The sequence below is a fragment of the Myzus persicae genome, unplaced genomic scaffold (assembly GCF_001856785.1).
Source record: "Myzus persicae strain clone G006 unplaced genomic scaffold, MPER_G0061.0, whole genome shotgun sequence".
Classification (NCBI taxonomy): Eukaryota; Metazoa; Arthropoda; class Insecta; order Hemiptera; family Aphididae; genus Myzus; species Myzus persicae.
This window is the reverse complement of record NW_019104477.1, coordinates 110,302-129,955: the sequence shown is the minus strand read 5'-3', so window position 1 is coordinate 129,955 and position 19,654 is coordinate 110,302. Positions and strand designations below refer to the sequence as shown.

Here is a 19,654-nt window from a genome sequence, read left to right as displayed (position 1 = left end):
GATATCGGATCAGGAATTTGGAATCGATTTGTGTATAACTTTTTTCCAAACATCATGCTTTGTCGAAAAACGTTTGAATCAGCTTCTTGTCCGCACGCTCCGACATCGATAAAATATAAAAATGAAATTTAAATTCACATCTACCACTGCCATAAGTACGATTGAAAAATACTTTTTATGATTATAAAAAGAGACCCAGAATTATTTGGGTTTCTGCATCTTATGTGTTTTCCATCATGAATCCCAAAAAATTTAGAAAATTTGTTTTTTTATAATAAAGTTCATAAATATCGATCCATTTTTCTCTGTTTGGTTCCGGCATTTCTGTGGGTTGTGGCACTGACCATACAATTTGACAAGTTTTACAGACGATTTGGTTAATACTTAATATTTACAATTAGTATTTACAATCTATACATACAGTGTATAATAAGTAAGTGTGGTGACTTAAAGAATATAACAATTAACAATAATAACAATTAAAAGAGAAGGAAGGCTCCCAGCAGTGCCACCTGACAAGAAATTACGGTTTGAAATTTTATTTTAATTCATTTTATCATAATTATTTTTTTTATTTTTTTTGTTTTATTTTTTTTTTTTTTAATTAGGTATTGAGCAGATCTCTTGGCCATTGTCTTTTTAACCTTCTAGGAATAATAGAGGCAGAGGATAAACTTTTAATTATGGGGTTTGAATGAGCGCGGAGGGTTGAGTGGAATTTAATTTTAACTTAATATTTAAAAGTACTCTTGCCAATACGACAAATATCTGCTCAAGCATACATATATTTAATAAAGGAAATAAAAAAATAATTTTAATTTAATTATTTTTACTTGGAAACATTCAAAATAGTCGATTTGTCGAAACTGTCCAAAAAGGTGCTCATTGTATATATGATGATGCTAATATATAAACATTTGGTGAAAATGTCATATATTCAGTTTTAGATTCTGAGCGGAGCGAAAATAATGGATTGATTTTACAATGACGTGATGTGTGTTTTTTTCTGTCATCAATTTTTTGAGTAGTAAAAATGCTCCGATTTTTTTTTTAGATCAGAATTAGATAGAGAATTCTAGATTTAGAAAACAAAAAAAAATAGTAAAATAGGTGATTTCTTTTGACTCCAAGTGTCAAGGTATTAATTGATATAACTTTTATTGAAAATCCAGTAATTTTTTAGTCATTAGGTAACAAACATACATTTTAGTATACATAGATAGTGTATATTAAAGTGCTACATATTATGTTTCTTATGCAATTACAGCAAATATTGTTATTATTTTTTAAACATATTAAAATATAAATAATAACATAAAATAATTGTTTTATCAATGTTATGAATGAGCTTAAAATGTATGTAATACAATTTAAATATTTCTAAATACAATCTTATACTGTAAAATTCATAAACAAAAATTTGGCAATTTTGTTGGACTAGAGCACAAATTTAATAACCATTTATACAAAAAACATTAATAAAAATAAAATGTTGTACATATTCAACACAATGATACATAATAATAAACCAGATAAAAAAATAATTATATTAACTAATTAAACTATATAAATCATGTTTTATAACTATCAAATTAACATTATTAAGTTGATATAATATAAAATTAAGAACATGTATATAGAAATATGATGGGAAAAAGTTCAACATATGTCAATTTGACATAAATACAAGATACAACTCATCTCAATTGTTTTTATAAAATATATTTATTACTAATACAATATAATTTTTCATCCATTTTCCGTAAAGCAACGTCCAGACCTATGATTCACATTTTTTCAACAATGTTTCTGGTTGCATGTTATAAGCGGTATCATACATTTTTGTTTCCCACAAAGATAAATGTATCCTAGATCTGGATGCGGCTAAGGGGTACAAAACTCCAAAACCCCTTAATTTACCATAATTTGAAAAATTAAAATTAAATTATTATTAACAATTACATATACAATAAGTTACCAAAATAAAATAAAATACAGTATCATGTTAATTATATTGTCTTTAGCATGTTTGATAGAGCTGGCGGTATTTTTGGTATATTGATGATTAACTGTTATTTTCATACACTGATATATTGTTATAGTAATATATCAATGTCCTTGGCTGTAATTATTGATACACAAGTAGATCAGTTTAACTTAATTATGATTTATTGATACATAAAAAATGTATGTAACCTAACATCATAATTTAATTTTAGTGAATAGTTCTACATACTTAAGTATAGGTAAAGCCCCCGTAAGTCTGCTTGAATTTTTTTAGGGGTATGTGGTTTATATGTTTTTACCTTGTCTGCCCGAGTATTTTTAAACTACTTAGGCGCCGCTGCTATCATTTAGAAGTGTTTAAAATATCAAATCTTAAATTTCTTAATTTCTATACTACCTTCTAATTATATGTGGGGTGCATGTATAACTTTGCTTAAACTACAATAATATTTAAAAGAGTTAAAACTTTGCATTGGAAATAAAAAAGTATTTTTAAACCAAACACATATATATTATTTAGATTTGAGAGATCACAAATAAATTAAATGAGTATTACAATTATTTTTTATCTATACAGTAAGTTTGTAACATACCTAACCTTCAAAAGTACTTTAAATTATTGGGTTTTGACACAATGTGCAATATTACAGTAGCTTATAATGTTACCAAATAAAACCTAAATATAGTAGGGACTAAATTATGACAAATACCTTCTATAACTGGAGAGTGAATTGGTTATACTGCCAGCTCCATATTTAAGTATTTAACAATCAATTAGTTAAAGTAATGATCTATGATGCAAAGTATATTTACTTTAAGCTGCTTAGTCAAATACAAAACAATTTATGATCACTATGATGATGGTTCATTTTCATTTGAATGGTTACTTTTTTTTACATGTATCATTTCTAGTTGTTTTTTGAGGTTCTGGCTTAATTGTGTTAAATTTTCCTAAATAAAAAAATTAATCGAATATTATTCAAAATTATCAATAATCATTCTATGAATATCCTGTATATTGATTTGGAATTGCAGACAAAACCCACAGCTAAAAATTATACAAATTATAACATAATAATATTTTTTTTTTTTTCATTATGGTTTCACCAATATGAAATCCTTATGATTAGGCATTAAATGTATGCAATACTGAATAGCATTTCCAGTTTTTAGTTTTAATATTAACAGCAGTGTTTATATTAGTATTAGGTGTAAAGATAAAAAGGATTAACAATACTCACTTTTTCATTTTTGAGTTTTTTAATTTCTTCATCATCTTCATCTACTTCTTCATCACACAAGATTTCTTCCTGACTTAAACGCTCTGCCAATTGCTCCATATGTCTTGATAAATATGCTCTTTCAGTTTGCACTTTTAAATATTCTTGAGCAAGCTAAAAATATGTATAAAATAAGTACCAATTAGTTTATTTTTTCAAGTATTGTGGCTTGTAATTATTAAAAAATGTAAAAACTAAAAATACAAAAATGATTTATCTGTAGTAAATGCACTAGGTAAATTCAAAAATACATTTTTAGAATTTATTGAAGATACTAAGAATTCATTATTTATAATAACCTTAAATTAAAATTGGAACCATTTATTTTACCAACTTTCACTTTGGTTTTAATTTTAATAATTTAAAATATTTAGTTTCCATATAAACTATACATTAATTATGGTTATTACTTATTTCCTATATCAATTATAAATCCATTTATACAGAAATAGGGTTTTAATAAAATTACCAAATCTAAATATATTTAGCTTGTATAGTTTTTAAAAAAAATAATAAAACTGTAATTTAGGTACCTGTTTGTGTTCTTCAAATATTTGAACTGATTGTGGACAAGTGGTATCTGGGGGTATTGGATGCAACTGTTGATCTAACATCAAGTACAAATTATCCAGTTCGGGATGTGTTCCAGAAACACCTGGATTATAATATTATATAGAATTGTTAAAAATGTTAATACATCAATCTTTATAATATTTTGATAGTTTCCAAATCAATAATTATTTGGTATGTTTAATAAATTGTAATTCAAGTAATTGTCTATCATATATTGATTTACAATAATATCTATTGATGAGGCAGGTCATTAAGCAAACGAAGCCAAATAGATTGGCTACCTACTTACTATAATGTTCATTTGTGACGCACTCGCTAAGCTCACACATAGTTGTTGTCCGTCAGGAATCGAGCAAGGAAATAAACATACAAATACACAACACTAGGAAAACACTACTCTCTCTACAGCCGTGTCGTGTCTAAATCTAGCCGAATGACTCACACCCTTTACAACGTGAGCCAGATCACTCCAGACATCTGGACCACAGATCTGACATCCCGTTAACCACAAATCATGAAAGTATTTTGTTGGTATAAAAAAAGGTGCCGTACATAATATAAAGCACAAATATACTAAAAATTTTAATTAATACTTATTTTCAATTAAAATGTACAACAAATACATTATATCTTTTATGGAATGGATCATCCAAGGACAATTACGCAATATTCTGATATTTTATTCAAATTTAAATTGGGATAAGTACCTTGGTACCTAAGTATTATTATTAATTACTCTATTATTATTGCGTATACCTATCAATGTAAATTTTGTATGTTATTGTTGAACTAATAAATTCAAACTATTTCGAAGATGAGTCATTGTAAGTTGTAACTGTTTAATACTAACTACGCGTCTCTGTCGATTAATTATTGCAACAGATGCCAGATACAGTCATGATTATTCTGGAAATTTTTTGTTCAAAGAAATACTGTAATACAATGTTACCAGTGTATAGTGTGAATATATCATAAGTTTGATAGTAAGGTTCAATTTGACGTCTTACCTGTACAAAGGTTTTGGAAATGATGGAACTCATCTAAAAGTTACATATAGCTAATAAATAACCCCATGGCAAAATAACCACGGAAAACATAATTCTATAATAAAAATTGTATGTACCTATTTTTTATTTTAAATACAATAAAATCAAATTTTTTGTTTTTTTTTTCAAATAAACTGTTACAATATTAAAATTGTCGAACTATTTACGCCTACTAGTTAGTATTGGCGTATTGGCGTATTGGCGTAGCGTAACTGCGTAACTGTAACCAAAGTCAAGGAACATGATATTCTAATATTATATAGAGTACAAATAGGACAAATAGGTATTGTTCAATAGCTCATGGTTCAGTCATAATTATTAACGAATATGAGATTGATGTGTCATGACTAGATACTAGTGTCTACATAGTGAGCAGTACTAAAGATACTTTTTTTGTTGCGTTCATAACTTCGCAAATGTCTATATCATGTGGCGAATTTATGGGGGAGGGGGGGGCATGGTGGGCAATTGCCCCTAACAGCAATTTTTTTGGAGTAGTAAATTTAACACATGTGTTGGGTTTTTTAAGGAGCGAGGTAAATTGGCACAATAAAAAAACTGGTGGGGGAAATAGCTACAGAAAGAATTTTAAAAAATGTGTACCCTGGGCACCAAAATCCTAAATACGCCACTGGTCTATATACTAGTAAATTATAATAAAGAATAATACAAAAGTCTTATGACTGACTAGTGACGACTGTTATTTAAGAGCTTATCAGCGCATTTGTTTGCTCTCCCCAACTCACATGCAATATAGCAGACTTGATTCAAGCAGAACCAATCTTGTGTTCTTAGCTTTTTAACATTAAAGTGAATTGACTTATTATCAAACCACCTAGGTTAAGAACATCTGAACATTCTTTGTGTTTGTATGAAGACTTTTTTGAAAGTTTAATTTTTATTTCTATTGTGAATTTGTGAGTTTGCAAAATATTACAAATTACAAATGCTTAAATCTCGCTTTAAAATTTAAATATCGTAAAAAGTAAACGTACAAACACGAGTGTGAATTAGAGAGAAAACAAAATTTGTTAAACTATTTAATGGTGTGCTGACATACTATATATACCTATAATAAGGTTACGCATAATAACGAGGTAATCAATCAATTAAAATGAAAATGTAAGTAAATAATAAGCTCTCAAATTGTTTGCCGCTTAGTAATTTATTATTAATTGTAACGTCGCCAATTACGTTATGCTGTTATGGTGTTGGGCAGCCATTTAGTATACTGGGATTTTAAACACCGTACACGTCTTTGTGTTCCGCCAGCTATTTACGTAAATTCTAAATTTATCTGGCCATGCTCTTTATTAAGAGACGTTTTTGTCGACTACCCTTTCATTCGTACTCTTTACACAAATGTATAATTTTATTATTGTCCTAAATAATTGTAAAAAGGCTATATGGGTATAAAATTTAACAAGAGACAACAAAATATTTTGCATACAGGTAAATCTAATATAAATGTAATATTCAAATACAGAAGCTGAAAGCAATAGCGCAATATTTTTAAAAATTATTATTTTTTGTGTTTATAAATATCTTTTTATTTAAATAAATATAGTAATTTATTCATAGAATACTAGATTTAAATAAAGACATTTTTAAATCAAATAAAATTATTAATAATACTAAAATAAGACATATATTATAATTATTTATACACAAAAATAGTAATTAAAAGATAATTAAAAAACACTAAAAAGAAGAAATTCTTCCAACGAACGTATGTATATTTTATACATAATACATTGTACTTGTACTTGTAATAACTAAATACAATTTATAAAATATATTGTAAAATGTAGGTAGAAGATTTTATCTGAACAAATTCATTAATTATAGCCAAACTTTTAAGGTTTGGAACAAAATCTTAAACAGTACATACTAGATAAGACATTTGTATTAGAATGTCTGGGAAACAGGGTTGAACACTGCATACAACTCTAAGGTCACGTCCTTCTGATGCATATAAACACCGGAAACAAAATGTTTGTATTGACATGGTGATACTGGCAAATAGCCACCTTACTCATAACACGAGAAAAAACTGGAAAACATAGACGGACAGGGGCGCACTGACAGAGGGGATGAGGGTGTAATTTCCCCCCTTTGGATTATTTTTGTCATACAAATTTACGATAAAGGATCAATGAATGTATATATAACGTGGTCTGAAATTCATATCTCCCCTTTCAAAAAACTTGAGCACATCACTGCAGACGGACATTGGTTTGATTCTTTTTAGGCGGGGAATTAGTTCTCCCACTCATTGGCTCTCTCGGCCTCTCTGAATATAAGAATAATGCTTTTAATCATATTTAAAATAATACATTTTGCGGAACAATTTATAATGCAAATTGTATATACCCAACTCGGAAGGATGATTTCGTTCAAATTATTTATTTGAATTACTATTTACTAAAGATAACTGTTGAATATTTCTTTATTTAAGTACATAGATAATATAAATAACACCTATCTATTAATCTATTATTCAAGTTATGTAATGTACATATCCTTCAGATAAGTTATACATTTTGCATAAAACATTGTACCCTTGAAATATCAAACTTACTTTAGATATTGTAAAAGAACGTTAATATACTAGCCTCAGAAATAAACTATTATAGCATTACCCCCCCCCCCCCGGAATTCATAACTACTGCACTGTTGTACTGGAAAAAACGTCCTCTTTAAAATCTAATTTCGATTTTTTGAATATAAATCGTTTTATCAAATTTTGGGATATTGAATTAAAAATGATAGACAAAAATATTTATTAACAATTGTTTTACCATATTAGTAATAAAAATTATAAACTTGTAATTGTTGTGCTGTTGTGCATTAATAATAAGTACATTATACAACAGATAATCCAAAAGTTTTTTTTTGGCCAAGCTATGGGTCATTCACCATATGACTCATGCTGATGTGATTTATTATTAAAATAGTAACTGGCGTTCACGTGTCATCAGAAAAAATGATCTCTTTGATGGATCATTTAACTTGGCGGTCATTCGCCTTAAAGAACTTTTAAAAATAAATCTGTGTATTCAAAAGAGGGTAAACAGGGGGGCATATTTAAAGGGGTACATTTTTTTAAGAATAGTTTTCCAAAACAAAATTTAATATCAAACATCAATTGTTTTTGAAACACTAATTAAAAATAATAGTGTCCCCAGATAACTTCTGATTCCTTTGCTTCTTATTACCTACTTTTAATGATATTGTGAAAATGAAATAATACTATACGATATTAAAGACCTATTTTTTAAATACTGTTTGCATAAGATGTATAATTATTTATTGTTCAGCAAATAATAATTAATAAATACATTTTGATTGGTATATTAAAATAAAAGTAACATTTTAAAATTGTCTCTATGTTCTCAATAACTTAGAAATACTGGAAATCTATAATAAATAATAATTTAACATAAAGAAAATTTATATATTTCTAAATTAATAATTATTTTATTTATTGATTGATTCAGTTCTTTAAAATATACAGCAATGTTTTGTACATAGGCGTGCGCAGACTCCGGTTTCAGGGGAAGCAAGAGATTAATTCGGCCCATTCTTCAAATTCATCATTAAACCCAGCCCATAGTTTTATTATTTTTGCTATTGGGTATCAAAATTAAAGTTGTATTGATTATTTGTTTATTTGGATAAACAATTGTACAGTTTTTATAGTAGACAGGTGTATTAGTTTTATACTGATAAATTCTATAATCATAAAATATTCATATCTATACTTGACCAAAAAAAAAAAAAATCATTTGCGGAAATATAATTTTACGGAGGCCCATTATTTAATATTTGCCGGCCCTGGTAGCCCCAAATAAAGTCCAGGGGCAGCATATGCTGCCTCTGCTGCCCCCGTGCGCATGCCTATGGTTTTGTATCAACTGAACAAAACAAAATATAACAATGTTTTCAATGACAGTTGAGATAAATAGTAATGTTGGACAAAAAATTTTTTTTCACAATCCTATGAACACGGTCAATATTTTTTTCATCCAATATCCATAGTACAATTAATATAGTGTAAGTACTAACTACAGTACACGGACCATCCTCCTTAAAAATTAAATATACGCCAAAAACTTCTCAACTACAAACTATACAAAATGTAATCATAGATATATTTTAATCAAATAATCAAACCTAAATATTATTGTGATTTGAGTGAAACGTAAAATGAGATTTTGTCTACTAAAAAATTTGAATCTATTTGTGCTATTTATTCTGTTGGGCCTGATCCAATTAATTTCTATTGTTTTTTATGACATTAAGTTGATAAATGTAACGTAGACAAAACAAAAATCCAAATGCCTCAACATAGGAAGAAAAAGAACATTAATGTGTATACAATACAAGTATGAAACATGTCAGAGAAGATTTTAATTAGGATAATACTTCAGTCTATTGCAATTCATACTAATGATACTGCCTGTTAAAGTATTTAATTTATATAAATTAAGAATTTATGAAAATAATTAAAACTAATAATACTCGGAAAAACATGTTATGATGAGAAATGGTAAATCTTTGCAAATATTTAGCAATATTAATATTTAATATATTCTGTGACATTATTATAAATAAATTGTATACATCTATTTTGAAGTGAATCTTTAAAAAAAACTGATTATTTTAATTATGTAATCGAGCACCTTTTAAAACAAAATCTTGACAATTATTGAGGAAACAGAACTTCCTACACCATTTCAGTATTTAATTTTGATATAAAATGTCTTCAATAATAGTAAAAAGGTTGTGGTAAAAATTTGAATTTTAAATATTTATAAAAAAAAAATTGTGCCTTTGCATTTTTAAAACTCCTATTGTACTAACTCTCATTATATTGGGATCCTTGTATTAAATTTTAAAGTTTTTTGACGAAGCAAACATTTTTTTATTGATATTTATTTAAAAAAAACTAATAATCATCAAAGTTTCATATGGTTATAAATAGCTCAACACGAGTGAAAATATTTTGAAAAATTGTAAGGTGTAAAGAAATTGCTACTATGTATACACATTCAGTGAAAGTTTCATGTCTCCTATCTAAAGTCATTTTTTTATTTATAGTTACACCAAAAATAAAAGTAAAAAATAAATTTTTTCTAAATTTTTTGTATGAGGAAAAAAATGAAGAGTAAGTCCACAACCATTTTTATAGACCTTATATCAAAATCGTTAAAATGTTTAAATAACATTTTGTAGTTAGAAATACATAACAACTTTTCTTTTCAAAACTAAAATTTGAAAATGTAATTCATTTCTTAGGTGGTAGTTAAAACTAAAAATGCTCCAGTTTTTGACATCAGCATCTTTAGTATTGGTACTTTTGAAAAATTGAAAATTCCCTGTAGTTTTAGAAAGCGCTGAGAAAAACAAAAACATAAAGGTGTAACTCAAAAACTAATAACGCTGACACTAGACATTTTCACCAAATATTTATATTATCATTTCCCATTCACTGAAAAATTTAAAAATTTTATAAATTATTTTTCTGTTAGAAATTCATAAATATTTTTTTTATACTAACATTAGAAATTTTAGGGGAAGATTCCAAACAAGTTTTCTAGTTTTCTATCTCTAAAAAAGTCATGGGTAAGTTACGCTATTTATAGACCAGAAATATTTTCAATTTTTACTAATTTTTTTTTAAACTATTATATTTGATTATTTATACAAGTATGCTAAGATGACACAACATCTCCAGAAATGCTTTTCGTACGCTATGATTTATTGTTAAATTCAAATGTAACACATGTATACAACGACATGTTCGACAACCACTGTATAGCAGAGTAGTATCCACTTGTCCTACTTTTTTAATAATTAATTAAAAATAAATAATATACAATCTGAAAAATATAACAATATTTACAAGTTGTATTACGGTGGACAATAACCAACCAGTTCCCTATTTTGTTCATAATATATAATTTAGTATGTAGGTTGTATCCTAATTAAGTATGGTTAAAATTGTATCTTGTTTTGATGATACTTTATTTTAAACTTTATGACACATTGGTTGGCAATCGAATTGACAATCAACGTACAAGTATAAATCACACACACATAGTCAATATATTGACAATACACATGTGCTAGCCAAACAAAAAATTTGCGACGATTCATTTGAGCAGTTAAGTGGTCTTAATTATTTAGAGTTATTTATATTTTACAAATTTAATATCCAAAAAATTTACACCTTTTTTAAGTTAAAAAACAATTATTTTATTAATCATTTTTATTCTAAATATGTATGATGTACAATATATATATATATAATAAATGCTAGAGATATGTAATTATTTAAAAAACATACATCTATCATAGTTTCATTGATATCCACTACATAAAACAATTTTGTTTTGAGACTAGCTTAATTCTATTAAAGGGTACTATGACTTGGTACTTAGATTTTTTTTATACTTGAGACATTGTTAGCTCCAGTGGCGGTATTTATTATTTTTATTTTTGGAACTACATTTTTGGTGACCATTTAAAATTGTTACCAGGCCACAATCATGGACACCTTTTGTTGGTGTGGGGATGGAGGGCAAGGAAGTACATACTTCCTCTATATAGAATTTCAAAAACTGCAGAATATTTGTGTAATTTATTTAATATAATGTCAGTATGTAAATATCACCATTGTTACTATTTGTGTCTAATTATGAGTAAATACTTAAAATGTATTTATATTTGTACATATTTGTATCATATTTTGTTAAGCAAATGTGTGGTATAAGTGCTTTAATAATAAAATTATAAAGTCCCTATAATATTGTTCTTGTTATAAAATATGGCCAGCTAAATAAGACTGGAAATTTACTCTATGGTTACCCTAGCTCACAATGTCACAAAAGCACAAAATACAGGCCACTTAATTTATACTTCTATATTTGTTCACTTACTATCTGAATTTAACAAGTTCAATTTAATTTAATAACAAACTATGGAGATATAACAACAAAAACATTTATTATCATAAAACAATAATATATATTTAGTACTTATATTATTCTAGCTGATCTTGATATAATATATATAATATATATGACTATTAAAGAAGTGATTCTAGAGAATATGTGTAGAAAATTGAAACTAGGAAAATACTCCGATATAGAATTCTGTTTATAATTATGGTTACAGCAATGTCTTGACAAAAAAAATCCAATAAATGGACCCATTCTACGAACAAAAGCTGAAGAATTTGGACACCGACATTTTAAGGCCAGCAGTAGATGGATAACAAATTGGAAAATCAGAAATAACATTGTATTTAGACAAGTTTGTGGTGAAAGTGACGCAGTAGATGTACAAACGTGTTCTGTATAGATTAATAATTTACCAAAGCTCATCAAAAATTATTCACTGGATGATATTTTTAATAAAGATGAAACAAGAATATTTTTAAAATATTTACCTGAAAAAACATTCATATTTAAAGGCCAATCTTGTACAGGTGGAAAATATAGCAAAGAAAGTGTAAAACTTTTTTTAGGATTAAATATGTCGGGCACAGAAAAATTAAAACCACTTCTGATTGATAAGTCAAAAAAACCAAAAAATGTTTAACAAGTAAAATCATTACCATTAGATTATTATGCAAATTAAAACCCTGGATGACTTCTGCAATTTATAAACTGTGGTTAATAAAATTAGATATAAAAAATGGTAGCTGAGAAAAGAAAAATCATACTTTTTATTGATTATTGTACAGCACACAATTTAACTTTGACATTTAATGCTATTCAAGTACAATTTTTACTTAAACTTTTAAATAATAAGTAAATATTGATGACAATTTTGCTATTTGTAGAGAATAGTTTTAATACAAAATTGTTTCCGATATATTGGATAGTGATAACGAAGAAGTCAAATGGAATAGAACCTGCACTATTACAAGTAAGGAAACAACACTTGCTTTAGAAAAATTACATTAATATATCAAAAGAAATAAAGGTACGGAAGATTTATTTAAACCACCGGGTTATTTAGAAAATATAATCGAGAACAATGTTTTAAATTAACATAAGCAATTAACCTTAAACCAACTCTTTAAAAATAATATGTAATATGTATAGTATGTTAGTAGGTATGTATATTTTTTTATTTCTTTTATGTCAACTTTTTTTAGATTTTGATAACTTGAAATTTTTAGTAAGTTAAATTTCTCCCCCTTCCTCTCATGAACTTGGGGTTACCAAGAGTCAATTGCATATAGGCAGTGTTGGGTAAGTTACTTTTTAAAAGTAACTAAGTTACGTTTCAAGTTACAAAATAAAATAGGTAACTAGATTACTTGATAGTTACTCGAGTACAAAAGTAATGCATCACGTTACATTTTTTACTCAAAAGTAACTAGTTACAATGACGTTACTCTTGTGTTATTTAAGTTTCATAAAAAAAAAGTCTTTTTTAAATCAATCTTTTTTTATATTTATTTCATACAATAATGTATTTTCAACATTTTGATCAGTTATTCTAGCTCGTTTTTTCGTACAAATGTCTCCAGCTACACTAAAGAGCCTTTCAACAAAAGCTGAAGAAGGGAGTGACGTATTAAACTTTACAAACATTTGTTTCATCATAGGTAAACCATTTAAAATTTTTAAATCGCCTGTATAAACTGTATTATAATAGCGCTCCACTTTACCATAGGGTTGATCAGAAACTAGGTTAAAATCAGTTAAATTGAAAATAATATTAACACAAAATCGTATATTTATAAAATTATATTAGATTATACTGTGAACATTTTGTAATTACATAAATACCTACTTAAATTATTAATATAATTACATTTTCTGATGCGGATACGAGGGGAAGGACTGTCCCGTGAAATAGCACTACGATAGTATCCCAGCCCCGAAAAAAATTTAATTTATAATGTAATGCGTTCTTTTGCTAAGTTACTTCTAAATAATTAACGTAGTTACTCTTGCGTTACCCAAAAATAATAATAACTAAGTTACCATAATGTTACTGAAAAATGCAACTATGTTACAGTAACGAGTAACGCACGTTACGTTACTACCCAACACTGCATATAGGTAAGTGGATATCATTGATTCTTCAAATTTATCAACTGTATTGTTTAGGTTAATTTTATTAGCCTCTTCTTTTTCTACGATAAACACCAATCATATTGGACTTAATATAATATCTTATTATCTTAACCTCTAAGTCAGGGGTCGGGAACCTGAGGCTCCGGAGCCGCATGCGGCTCTTTAACATGCAATCTGCGGCTCTTTGGATAATTATCAATATAGATATATCCGTAAAATATAAATTATATTATATATTGACGTATTATTATGTTTTTATTGCCTACTAAAAAAAAAAAAAGGTTGTTCAAACTTGTCTGTGCGGCTCCCTGGATATCATAGTTTTGTATTTTTTTGAAAGAATGGCTCTTTCCTACGAAAAGGTTCCCGACCCCTACTCTAAGTGATGAGAAAAATGTTTCGGTTAAAGTTGTTTATAGGTTAAGTTAGGATTAAAGATATTATTTTCAATGTTTTTAAAAAAGATACTGGAAAATCTTTTATGAAGGAAATAACATAGGCACAATTTGGGGGGTGCTTGGGGGTGTTTGGCACCCCCGATATTTTTCATATTTATTTTCATTTTAATAGTAATTATGCCAGGCATCCATAACTAGAGATAATATGAAAAAAATGGGCCTTCAGCACCCCCACTTTTTTCATTGAAATTGCTCCCCTGGAAATAAGGTCACCAAAATTAAGATTGGTCATTTTTTTATAATAATAAATAAACACACTAGGAAATTTAACTATGATTAAAAATTATTATCAAAAAAGTTTTAATAGTAAAGTTAAATGTTTAATATACAACATTTAATATTGAAAATAATTTGTAAATATTTATGAATTAAAATTTTTTCCTCTTAAAATAAAATACTAGAAACATTTTTTTAAATAACATAATAATATGAAATATAAATTATTTAGAATTATTAATTCACAACTTATGTTAACTTTGAAGAAAAATATTAAATGATATGGTGTATGTGGTGTAACAACAGCAATATGTGTACCATGTAATATTACTCAAATATAGAATAAGTTAAAGTATACCAATGAAGTAATTTAATAATTATAGAAATAAAACTTGATTAATAAAATAAAATAACTTAAAACCTCTAATTAATTAATATCTGTAATATTTTCAGCTATTTTTAAGCAAATATTTGTAATAAACACAAGAGTTAAATTGAAGTATATGATATTTAATTTAAGTTCAAACTAGTATTAAAACCTAAAAACTACAGTGCCAAATGCAGTCCCCCCCCCCTTTTACAGCGAAACAAACAATAATCGAATGTCGTATATGTTATATATATGAGAATGAGAGACAAGAAGCTGGAATTTAAATTATTTTGTCAGAAAAACTCAACCTGAACAACACACAACAGTTGGTTATCTTTCTAAACATCCTCTAAATGATAAGCCATGAACATTTAAAAAAAATTAAATAAAAATGTAATTTTAAATTAAGTAAAAATGCTATTTTAAGTACATTATGTATTTAAAAAATTTGCTGTCGAGTCTAAATTAAAAAAAAAACTTGAAAGTAATAATATTAGAGAAACTTACCATCTAGTTGACTTTGACACTGTGAATCTGATTCATCTTCGCGGTCAGTTGAGTCAACAGTCTGATAAGCTCCCACTTTGTCAAATCCAGGCATAGTTAATATTTTTAAGTCTTCATATTGATCAAACTAATGAAATTATTATAACAAATTATTTATAATGTGTAAATGTATAATACAATACATTTTGAGATATAAAAAATAAACTTACCTTGTTCTCTACATTAACATTTAATGGTATTGATAAATTGGGATTAGATTTTAAACTATCATTTGTCAACATTCCATTGATTCCTTTATGACTTCCTACCAAATAAATAAATGTTAATTACTTCTCTTTATTAAATAAACATTCAACTATAGTATTTAAATAAAAATTAAGATAGTTGATTTGTAATATAACATTATAACCCCATGATCACTCATTGAATAATGTGATTAGAAACGTTAAACGTTATTATTATCATACCATTTTTCTTAGAATTAAACATTCTTTCAAATAAACTTATTTTTTGTGTATTGGGCTGTTTTAATATATATAGTATTTTAAAGATGCAATATACATTTTTGAATTTTAGTTGTATGTAATATGAAACAAATTTGTGTCAAATCATATTTTTATTTGAAACTTCCTAAGAAGCATTCAAATGCATGAAGTTTTTAGTCATAGTTATAAGTTTATAACATTAAATTTTATAATGAGACAAAAACTTAACATAAAATGCTAATAACAGTTTTGAATTGGCCACCTGAGAACCCAAAGAAAAAAATTAAGATGCCAAAAGGAAAAAATGGAGAAACTATTAACCAATCAAAATAATTGTATTAGATTATGTCTAAAAACATCAGGGTTCATGACAAAAAAATTGATTTTCAATCTTATTGTATTAAGCTAAATTAAAAAACTATGTATAAAAAATTATATACCTCTAAAATAGTCATATATTAACAAAACCAAAAAATTTTGGTGAAAAAAAACCCTCAGGAAAAACTAAAAATCCAATATTTTCCAAGATATAAAGTGGGTAATGAATCAAAAGATAATTAAATGGGGGGGGGAGGGCCGAGTGGATAATGCGTCGGTTGCAAGAGCACCGTCGCCGGTTCAAATCTCGGTCACGGGCGGCACTTCTCTCCGGGCACTCACGGTGTCTGGAGAGACAGGCCGCCATCCCCCAACCGGGCATGGCAGAAACCTACGGGTGCCCACTAGAAATTCTGCCAAACAAACACACACGTGTTCCGTAACCCTACAGTTCCAAAAACCCTACAGTACTACAACCTACAGCTAGGTTAGGCTATGGCCTCAGTTGTCAAAGCTTAAATAAATTAAAATAAATAAATAATAATTAAATGGGAAACCGTACAGGAAAAAAAACAAAAGCCAAGACTATGATCTAAAAGAAATTAGGAAAAAAATCTAAAATTTACAAAATTTTAATTTAAAAAAGTTATAATAATAAGTATATTTGATTTCATAGGCGTAATTAGGTAATATTATTGCCAAAACCAATATTTATTTATTTCATAATTTTATAAAAAAAATTTTAATTTAATGAAATAAATAATTTGCATTTTTGGACTTTTTGTCTGGCATTTCTGAAATAGGACTATTTGTCTCCCTACTTTTAGTCCAGGGTACAATTAAATTACGCATAGTGCAAATGAACATACTTAAGCTTTCAATATAGGAGTCGGAAATGTCTGGGCAAGAATCTTCAGAAGTACAGTCTTCTTCAAATTCATTACCTAGAAATACAATAATATATTATAAAGTATAAACAAAAAGATACAATAATTTTATACATACTAATGGAATAACAATAATTGGGATACATTAATGGTTGGTCATGTCCAGAACAAAATTGTATTAAAATCCTCATAACCTGAACGACATGATCTATTGATGGCCTAACATTTGGATTTTGATCCCAGCACCTTTAAAAACAATATACAAGATAGTAAACTGTTGAAATGTATTTGGAAAAAATATGATCCAATAGGCTATCTATCTACCATTTAGTTTTATGTACTTAAAACTAATGATTTTTATTGGATGCTACAAGAAAATACTTGTTGATCTTAGTTGAATTTACTTTCATATGTTTATTATATTATTGAACTTTTAGTATTAAAGACACAATCATATATAAAAAAAATAGTGAATCGTGAAAAAAAAAGTGTTTAACTTGAAACCAAAAAAAAAAGAGTATGTTGTCTATTAAAAGACATACAGTATGTATAATCATACAATAAATAATCAAAGAACTACTTTTATATTATAATTAAAACTCATTGATCATACAAAAAATGTTGCTTATTATTCCATAATTTAATGATTGGCTACTGGAAGTTGATTAAGAAGAGGACAAAGTTTTGTGTGATCTGTGCATTACCAACAAAAACCGGTTGTAGCCTGGGTCATTTTTTATGTTTAATAGAGTACAGTATGAGGATATGTAATTTAGGTAGGTAGTATAATATTCTGATAACTATTTTACTAGGTAGCATATAGGATCATATTCAAAAAAAATTTTTTTTATAATTATTACATACTCAGTAATCAATTCCTGAAACGGTCGAGGGCATTGTTCAAATATTGGAGGTCTGGTTCCTTTATGTACAGCCCACATAATTCCATAAGCAGATCCTCCGATTTCATTAAATGGTTTCAGTCTTGTTAAAACTTGCCATAAAATAATACCCCAGCTATATATATCACATTTTTCAGTATAATTTGAACCTTAATAAAATGTAATATTATTGGTTAAAAACTTATGATGTACAATTTATTAATTTCTAACCTTCGAATACTTCAGGTGCCATCCAAGCTGCACTACCTTTATTATTGGTCATATATGTTTTTTTGTCACAAGCAGTCCCAAAATCACATATTTTTAATGTTTTTCCTTCATTCACTAATAGTAAATTTGGTGGTTTTAAATCACTAAAAAATAGGAATCATATTTTATTTCTTCTATTTAACTTTAAATGCTTAAAGTTTATAAATCACAAATATAATTGGATACCGGTGAATTAATGGTTTAGGTTTCATACTGTGAAGATATGCTACACCTTCTGCACACTGTAATGTCCAACTAACAGCATGTCCCAAGTTGTATTGAGGTTCAGGTTTACAATGTAATACTATAAACATTTAACATAAAAGACAATTTAGAAATATTTTGATGATATTAATAATCAATAAAGTAATATATTAGTAAGACAAGTAAGATTAAATGTATTTTTTGTTTTCCATTACATATTAATATTTAAAATACTAAGATTGAAAATAAAATCAGTACTTTAGGTAAAAATTAGAGCAATAAATTTATAATTGTACAACTTTTTAAAATTTAAGTTTTATCAATAAATACAACAATCTAACCATTGTATAATGATCCTCCTTCCGCAAATTCCATTACTAAACATACAGGATTTGATGTACATGCACCATATAGTTTGACAATATTAGGATGGTTGACTCGAGACAACTGTCGAACTTCGACTGTAAATGCTTTACGCTCTGCTTCGGTGTCAATGTGTTTGACAGCTACATAGTTGTTACGCCATCGTCCACGATAAACAACTCCAAACGATCCTTTGCCAACAATCTACATGGCATAAAATAACACAGTCAATATACTTTGGACACAACACCCTATTATACAAATATTGAATTATATATATATATATATATATATATATAAATTATGTACTTCAAGCTTCTCAATTTCATCGTAATCAATTTCTTCCACAAACTTTTGTTTGTGTCCATGAGTCTCTTTAATAGCCATTTGATTTGTGAATGTGCCTCGGATGGCATAGGATGTGTTCGGCACCGTACATCGCCCAAACAAACTGTGTAATTGTTGAGAAGAATGGATGAATACAATTTCAATTCGTTAATGTATTATTTTACTATGTATTTTCTTTATATAAATATGTTTTTTTTTTTTTGAATTATTGTTATCCTTTCATCACTTGTGAGTTGTGATTGATTGATTGATAAAAATAAAGTTAAGTGATAAATAACTCTTACCACAAAAACAAAAAAAATGACGTTTATTATTAAAAAAATATAGTCACGTGACTACG

At 27.1% G+C, this 19,654-nt stretch overlaps 1 protein-coding gene across 2 annotated transcripts; it reads right to left on the bottom strand.

The window, feature by feature from the left end:
• Positions 1-588: 588 nt before the first annotated feature.
• LOC111042449 (mitogen-activated protein kinase kinase kinase 7-like) lies at positions 589-19,573 on the bottom strand. 2 transcript variants are annotated; one of them, XM_022327071.1, is made up of 13 exons: positions 19,276-19,573; positions 18,945-19,170; positions 18,586-18,703; positions 18,361-18,503; positions 18,113-18,299; positions 17,367-17,494; positions 17,231-17,305; positions 15,768-15,862; positions 15,559-15,685; positions 3,821-3,942; positions 3,249-3,401; positions 2,821-2,958; positions 589-2,122 (listed from the first exon to the last, which is right to left on the bottom strand). In XM_022327071.1, the coding sequence occupies exons 1-12, from the start codon at positions 19,351-19,353 to the stop codon at positions 2,860-2,862; spliced, it is 1,551 nt and encodes a 516-aa protein (XP_022182763.1). In that variant the 5' UTR covers positions 19,354-19,573; the 3' UTR covers positions 589-2,122; positions 2,821-2,859. The 2 variants fall into 2 exon arrangements, with proteins under 2 accessions (XP_022182763.1, XP_022182764.1); XM_022327072.1 differs by having other exon boundaries at positions 589-1,910; positions 19,276-19,572.
• Between the last annotated feature and the right edge of the window lie 81 nt (positions 19,574-19,654).